Source organism: Lactuca virosa, chromosome 1, assembly GCF_052849685.1.
Source record: "Lactuca virosa cultivar CGN04683 chromosome 1, Lactuca_virosa_CGN04683_v6, whole genome shotgun sequence".
NCBI lineage: Eukaryota > Viridiplantae > Streptophyta > Magnoliopsida > Asterales > Asteraceae > Lactuca > Lactuca virosa.
The window spans coordinates 22,043,104-22,051,840 of record NC_136426.1 but is presented as its reverse complement, the minus strand read 5'-3'; the positions used below and the strand labels follow the sequence as shown (position 1 = coordinate 22,051,840).

The following is an 8,737-nucleotide window of genomic DNA, read 5'->3' as shown; positions in this document are numbered from 1 at the left end:
ACCAAATCCTAATTTATATTAATATTAAAATCAAATATAAATTAGATGTTATTAAAATGTTTAAAGTGTTTAACAACACTAAATTATTGTAAGAAGACTTACAATAATGCTTAGAATATCGTTTGGGCGTTTTTTGGGTTCTTCGTGTTCTTCGCGTTCTTCGTGAAAACTAATGATTTTATGAGTTTTCGGCCCAAATTAAGATGATTGGAAGGTGTTTGTGAACTGATTACAAGATCAAGGAATGATTCTTGCAAGATTCTATGAAGAAACAAGTGATTTTCGTGTGTTCTTGAGAGGAGAGGAAAGGTTTCGCATGTTCTTGAGGAGAGAGGAGGGAGTTTTCGGCTGAAGTTGAGAGAAAAATCTTGAGTTTTCGGCTGATGTGTGAAGAAATGAGCTTTATTTTCGGCTGCATGCATATATATATATATATATATATATATATGGAAGTATAAAGCATGTCGATTTAGGGGTTCTCGGCCGAGAACACATACCGAGGCTTCAATTTTCGACTGTGAACTCAAACCGAGGAGATAAAGCTTCTAGGAGAAGTCTCGCACGTTTGCAGTCTGAATGGTTTGCGGCCGAAAGCCGTTTGCGACCGAAAGTTGTTTGCGACCCTTTGGTTTGGAGTCCGAGGAAAGAAGGGGAATGCGAGGGTTTTCGGCTGATGCAAGAATTCTCGGTTCCTCTTGGATTTTCACTTCTTATTTATACAACACTTTACTAAGTGTTTAAATGTATCAAATATATTAATTTTACATTATAAAATTAACAAATCAATAAGTTTGACTTTAATTTGATATGTTTGACTTTTGTTGATTTTTACAAAGTAGAAAATAACAGGATGTTACAGTGTCAGTTTCTGGAGTTTGTATATGAGAAGGCTATGGTTTTACAAATCAGGTAATCAGGTGTTCTTGTAGGTTTACAAATCTGATTGTTATACTTGTTTTAGAAATCTGATTATTCAGGTGTTCTACAGTATTTATGTGTCAATTTATGTTGACCTTGTAAAATCTGAGTTTTGTGTGCCAGATTTGATCTTCATATGTTTATGAAAAACTGAGATTGGTTGTCATGTGTGTGTGTTTGTGTTGAAGTTGGTTCCCAGATCTTCATCTTGTTCATCTTTATATATGTGTGTATAAATCAGGAAGAGATATAGATGGTGAAAGTTTACAAATATGATATTTCTTGAGTTTGAGTTGCAGATCTGAAATTTTTTGTTTAAGTTCATGAAATGGTAGTGATCGATTATGTTGGCAGCGGTGGTGACCGGTGGTGCGATGATGTTGGCTGGTGGTTCCGTGGGGGTGGTGGTCTTTTAACATAAGCATTTTAAGAGGGAGAAAAACAAGTAGTAGGATGAGTTTTATTTTTGTTTTATTTTTAATTGTTTTTTAACTGCATGTAATAAAAGAAAAATAATAAAAGGTAAATCTGTTATGTGACAACCCGAAATTTCTAACTTGTACATTTTTTCATTTTTATCAAAGTTAGCCTTCATTTTACTATCTTATAACGAAATTATGGGTCTATATGAGTGTTTTAGGCTTAGTATAACTTGGATATGAGTCTTAGGAAGGGTTAGAAAGTGTGTAGCATCACAAAATCGGGCCAAACACACCAAAGAAGGTGTGTGCGGCCGCACACCCGCGTGTGCGGCCAGCCAGCCGCACACCCAACCGCACACACCCTCCAGCCTCACACCCGACCCTATATATTGGAGGAGACCCCCCTTCATTCACTCTTTTCCTCTTTTGGCTGCACCCTACTCCCTCTCTCTACTTTCTCTCTCTAGAAACATCATCCAAGAACACTCTAAGGGCCTAAAAAACGTGAAGCACTCCATCATTCAGCTTGTTATATTGGTAAGACACCTGAATCTAAGCCTAAAACTCATAGTGTTCTTCGTGTTCTTCATCCTTTGAAGCTGTACGGCCGCACACCTTCATGAGGTGGCCGCACACACCCTAAAACTCTCCAAAGTGAAGAGTTTAGCCTCCATTCAATAGTAGAACCTGGTATTAGCACAAGAACACCTCAAGAACACCTCAAAATCGACATTTCGGACACAAATGAGGAGTGTACGACCGCACACTCCTGTGTACGGCCGTACACGCCCTCTGTACGGCCGCACACTCCTGTGTGCAACCGCACACACAACCTGGCCGCACACCCTGACCGCACACCCACTCAAATAGCCGTACACCTCCCTTATTTGATCATATAGGGTCCCGACAAGCATTTCCAAGTCTTTAGGGTGATTTCCGTCATGTTTAGCCATGAAACACCCTAATTCTAACACACATATGTGTTATCATATGATAATAGGATCCACTCGTGTTCGAAACATCGGTTGACACTTAACACTCGTAACCAATTGTGCTTTCGGATCCTACGATAAACTGTGAGTTCATACCCCTATACTTTTCCGAGTTTTTCATGTTTTCAGGGGGGGAATACAAGCAAAAGTACAAGGAAACTTGTGCTCAAATATATTATTTTGTTTAAAATAATTACATGTTCAGTATGCTTTCAACCACAGAAAACCGTTTTACCATTCGATTTAGAAATCAACTCGTAGAAACAGTTTTCAAAACTAAAGCACGGGACTTATGAATCTTGTCATAAATTGTGATATTTTACAAAGGATTCATACCAACCATAAACAGGGTTTTCAGTATTATTACTTGTAAATTTGTTAGTTTAAGGATTGGAGACACGTCCTTGGTAACACTCCACCGGATTCGTGAGTGTAGAACTACCCTTGTAACCAGAATCTCTTGGAGGGAGAGCGTGACTATTGTGTATAGATCTATACGGGACTGACTATCCCGCACCTTGCTGCTAGCTACAGTGACACCGTCAGGTCTACGGGTGACAAAGTCATAAAATGATACTGGCCACCGTACGTGCCATATCCAGTTTAATGTATGGTTATGAAACTCGCAACCTAGATAACAGAGATTTACTTTGGTAATAATGAATCTAGTGAACTAACCTCAAAGTAATAACCGATTTGATTACTAGAGGGTATTGATAATACCCTTAGGATCTAGTTCACTACCTACTTATTAGTTCTATTTTTGTAATAAGACTAATACATCTTACGGAGAATAAACAGGGTCTTTCAAGGAAACTACATCTAACGACACAAGTATGGTAGATACTTGTACTCCTCTTTCAGAATCGATAACCAAACATCTTTCATAAGAAAATATGTGATTTTCTTGGGATAACTCAAACTTTCATAAACAGGTGGTTTATCATATAACTAATGGGAAATCAAACCTCTTTCATAAGAAAATATGGGATTTTCTTGGGAAACAACTTTTCAAAGAATCAAGGAAACATTTCTTTCACCAGAATTAACTGCTTATGAACTCACCAGCTTTATGCTGATATTTTAAAACCGCTTGTATTCTCAGGGCATCAATAGACAGGTACTCTTGCCGACTTTTGAGAAGACGGAGCGTTTTGGATTCACGTCTTTTACTTTTGCTATACACTGATATGTATAAACTATGTATTATGACAATGCAAATCTTTTTCATGTATGTATTCAATGTTTGGTTGTGTTTACTATGCTTGCTATGATACAACTGTTGTGATACTACGCATGACGTCCTCCGCCCCGGAACGGTTCCGCCTTCGGTTTCGGGGTGTGACATGTTATTATAAAAGGTTTCAAAATTTTTTGATCAAATTTACAACAAAATAAAAATTTTGGATCTCTCGTTTTAGTTAAAAGGATAATTTTCAGCTATGTCTTTAATGAAATAAGATTATATTAAAATATTATTATAATTATATAAATTTAATATAGTAATATAGAATAAAAAAAAGGCAATTTCTAATAAAAAAGGCAATTGCTTGTGCATCTTTCTGATATGACACTATATGTGAATCCTCTCTAATAAATGAAGGTTTGTTTGCCACTTGTCACACTCTCATTTAATTTGTCAAATGTCATTTTGTGATTATTTTGAATTAATTATTTGTCTACATTTCATTTTATGAGTTTTCTATTTTATTAAATTCCACATGTAATAATTGCAATAAATATAATAATAAATGGATATCAATTTCATTAATGAACTTACCTTTTAATTTCAAAATTTTCAAAATTAAAGTTCATTAATTTTTTTTATTTATTTAAATTATTTGTTTAACTTTAAAAGATAAAAAACCTTTTCCATTATAATAATTTATTATTTTTCTTATTTTTTTTATAAATTCGAAGTTCTCAAATATTTTGAACTTTATATTTAACTTTTTTTTTAATTAACTCATGTAATACATGTGTCTTACAACTAATAAAAAACATAAGGCTTATAGCATAATCCTAAAGAAAACTATCTAAAAACAATTATATACTCTATGCATATTATTATATATATATTAAAGTTGTGGAAGAAAGGAATAGTAAACTTGGGATATTTTGTCCAAGTTTGGTCCCTTGATTTACATATCCGGTCCCTGTATTTCTTTAATTAATTTATTCATGTCCTTTTGTTTGTGTTCCATTCAACTTCCCATTTTTTTGGCAGAATTGGTCATGTATTATTGTTGGAAGTTAGGAATACTAAATTTGGATGTTTTTTGGCAACTTTGGTCATTATTCTTTACTCATTTTGACACTTTTGGTCCTTGCAATCAATATTTTTACACTTTTTTGGAACCTTTTAATATTTAAAGTTTGGCCACAAAACTTTAACAGTTTGACAACTTTGATTCCTTTTCTAAAAAGTTGCTAATTCCTACCCCTTTAATTCTTTAGTCATTTTCACACTTCTGGTCCTTGCAGTCAAAACTTTTACATTTTTTTTTCCGGGGCAAAGCCCGGACTTTTCATCCTTGCACTTTCTATGTCTGTCATATTTATCAATTCGGAAACAACATTGAAAGCTTCTGACCCCGCGTAGCGGGGTAACCTTTCTAGTTTAAGAGAAAAAAGTTACATCATTGCTTTTTACGATCAAAAGCCCAATCCCACCGTACCCCGCTAGCTGTTGGTATGAAACGGTAATAAGGTTTGGCAAAATTTTCCACAACGTATTTAATACGGTTGGGTCCATTTATAGTAGTCAATGGTCAACGGGCCCCTTTCTTCCTAAACTTTTTAGACTGCAACATGCACAGTGGTTTGGCTGGTTTGAAAAGTCATTAGTCCATTCCACTGCCATTTTCCATACGCCATTCACAAATATTCCACAACTCCGGTCGTCTTCCGGTCAACCCTCTCTGCTTTTCTTTCATGTAAATAAGAAAAACTCAGCATCTTCATATGGTTATTTCGTTACGCACGAAGCACAAACGCTGATATATGTTGAGAAGATTCATGACACTTTGAACACCCACACCCACAAACATGAGCAGGTATCTACACATACTCCCAGTCTTCTTCTTCATTGTTCAGTATGCTTTCTGTCAGTTACCATCGACTCAGGTGACCACCATGAACAAACTCCGGGACCTGCTACAGAACAACAGTAATTCCAAATGGAATTCTTCGCAAGACTCAACAAACCCATGTTCTTGGACGGGCGTTTCCTGCGCTCCAAACAATTCCTCCGTCACCTCGCTTTCTCTCTGTTCTTTCTCAATCTCTAACGACGATGATTCTTGGTCCTCTCTTGTTTGCGATATCAAAACATTGCAATCTCTTAATCTCTCCAGCAATCAGCTGACCTCAATCCCACAACCAATCTTCTCTTCTTGTGGTGGTTTGAAAGCCCTTAACTTTAGCAACAACAATCTGAATGGGCCGTTGCCCAGTTTCCAGGGTTTTCGTTCTTTAGAGGTTTTAGACCTTTCTCGTAATTCGTTCGAGACCTCTATTGATTCACAATTGAATGGTTTGAATGAGCTTAAAAGTTTAAGCCTTAGCGGAAACAAATTCACAGGGTCTATTCTTACTAAGCTAGGCAATTCAACTCTTCTTGAGGAGCTTCAGCTCTCCTTCAATTGTTTTGTAGGTAATATTCCTGACGGAATTACCAACTATAAGAATCTTACTCTTCTTGATTTGGGTGGCAATAATCTCACCGGGACCATTCCTTCTCGTATTGGTGAACTCTCCAATCTGCAACTCTTAGTTCTCTCTGCCAATAAGCTGACTGGTGAAATTCCTCAGTCCATTTCCATGATCACAACTCTAAAGAGGTTTGCTGCGAATGAGAATGAATTCACAGGTGTAATTCCACAAGGAATTACTAGGTATCTCAGGAATCTAGACCTGAGTTATAATCAGATGGGTGGGTCAATTCCGGCGGACCTTTTGTCTCAAAAGGATTTGCAGACTGTCGACTTGTCTGCTAATAAGTTAATTGGATCGATACCTTCCAACATATCGACAACTTTGGTCAGATTGAGGCTCGGTAACAATAGCTTAATAGGGAAAATACCAGCATGGTCGTTCGGGAATGATATGCCATCGTTAACGTATTTAGAGCTTGATCATAATAACTTAGGCGGGGTGATTCCTTCTGAGTTGAGGTTATTTCGGAATTTGTCGTTGTTGGACTTATCAGATAATCAATTGGTTGGTTTTCTTCCTCGGGAATTGGGTAATCTTACAAGATTAGAGGTTGTTCAACTTCAGCATAACAGAATCTCCGGAGAGATCCCAGATGAAATCAGTGAGTTACAGATTCTGGATAAACTAAATATCAGTTGGAATTCTCTGAATGGTTCCATTCCACCATCGTTATCCAAGTTACAGAAGCTAACTAATCTGGACTTACAGGCGAACAGTCTCACTGGCGGAATTCCTGATTCCTTTAGTTCCATGGATTCCTTACTGGAGCTTCAACTTGGGAAGAACAATCTTGGAGGTGTTGTCAGATCACTGCCTACAAAGTTGCAGATTTCTCTAAATCTTAGTTGGAATAACTTTGAAGGGGGAATACCCAGGGCTCTCAACAGATTACAGTCCCTCGAAGTCTTGGATCTTTCGAACAACAAATTCTCCGGTGGGATTCCAAGTTTCCTCACTGATATGCAAAGCTTGACACTGATAGAACTTTCCAATAATCGGCTTACGGGAACTATTCCTACGTTTCGTTCAAATGTTAACTTGTCCACTGATGGGAATAATTTGATAAATCCGACACCCGTCTCTTCTGTCGTGAAAAGAAAAAAGTCTGTGTCAGTGGGTATCATTGTGGCTTCCGTAGCTGCTGTTGTTACACTTATGATAGTTTCCATTTTGGCCCTTATACTCTCTAGAAGAATTCACAAGGTAAACCATGAAGAAAGTCAATCCTCTGAGCCCGTGGTCATCAAAAGCGATTTCTTGACTGAAAATTCCATTCAAAGATTGAATCTTGACTTCACCAAGGCGATGGAGGCTGTGAGTAACCCCTCGAATATTGTTTTGAAGACGAGATTCTCTACATATTACAAGGCTGTGATGCCATCAGGGATGATGTATTTCATCAAGAAGCTTAATGGAGTTGACAAAATATTCCAAATTGGGAGCCATGATCGGTTGCAAGAAGAGCTTCGAGTTCTTGGGAAGTTGAGAAATTCCAGTGTCATGATCCCTCTTGCCTATACCTTGACTACCGAAAGTGTTTATCTTTTCTATGATTACACTGAGAATGGAACTCTATATGATGTTCTTCATGGAAGTTTGGGACGTGGTTTGGATTGGAGCAATCGGTACAGTATAGCTATAGGTGTCGCTAATGGTCTGGCGTTTCTCCATGGATGCCCTTCGGGTCAAATCATCCTCCTTGATCTTTCAAGTAAATCTGTTATGCTCAAGTCCATAAATGAGCCTCAGATTGGAGATATCGAGCTTTCTAAAGTGATTGATCCTTCAAAGAGCACAGGCAATGTTTCTGCTGTTGCTGGGTCTGTCGGTTATGTCCCACCAGGTATCTTTGATGCATATTTTCTATCATTCATACAGTCATGTCACGTCATGTGTAAGAAAGATGATCAAAAGTCCCTAACTATAATTGTGTTTTTGGGTTTCAGAGTATGCTTACTCAATGAGGTTGACGACAGCTGGAAATGTCTACAGTTTCGGTGTGATTTTGCTTGAATTGTTGACAGGAAAAGCAGCGGTTAGTGAAGGGTCTGAATTAGTGAAGTGGGTGTCAAGCAAGTCAAATCAAGATAACTTTGACCAAGTACTTGACTCCAGTGTGAATAGGACATCCTCAGCCATTAGAGACCAGATGTTAGCAGTCCTTAAGGTTGCTTTAGCTTGTGTCAGTGTTTCCCCGGAAGAGAGACCGAAAATGAGGAGTGTGTTACGTATGCTCCTTAATGCAAGAAACTAAGACGATGGCCAATATACTTGGTATGGTATTTTTAAGCAATATAGAACATGATACGAGCCCTTTTTTTTAATACGAAGTGGGTTATTTGGATCTGTGTAAACTATACTTGGTGTGTAATTAGATTACTTACTAAATACGGAGTTGTTGTCATCAACACATCTCCGCACTTTTTGTAAATAAAGTGACTTATTCTTCTCAAAACCGCTCACCCTTTTGGTTTAACTACACCAAGGCATGATGCTAATTAGACATTGTCTTTACTAAAAAAAAAAAAAAATACAATGTACAATTTTCTAATGACTAACGTTCAAACATACTACTAATAGGTTCTTTATCAGTGAACTCCCGGTTGTAACTATTTAAAATCGCGACATTTGTAGAACTTGTTTAAACAATAGATGTGAGGAACGATTTTAGAATGCCATTTGGCAAGT

General features: G+C 37.3%; 1 protein-coding gene across 1 annotated transcript; it reads left to right on the top strand.

The window, feature by feature from the left end:
- The first annotated feature begins 5,157 nt into the window (after positions 1–5,157).
- Positions 5,158–8,504, top strand: LOC145130391 (leucine-rich repeat transmembrane protein kinase family protein). The gene is made up of 2 exons (XM_079065370.1): positions 5,158–7,892; positions 7,996–8,504. Exons 1-2 carry the CDS (start codon positions 5,381–5,383, stop codon positions 8,301–8,303), a joined length of 2,820 nt encoding a protein of 939 aa, XP_078921496.1. The 5' UTR covers positions 5,158–5,380; the 3' UTR covers positions 8,304–8,504.
- The last annotated feature ends 233 nt before the right edge of the window (positions 8,505–8,737 follow it).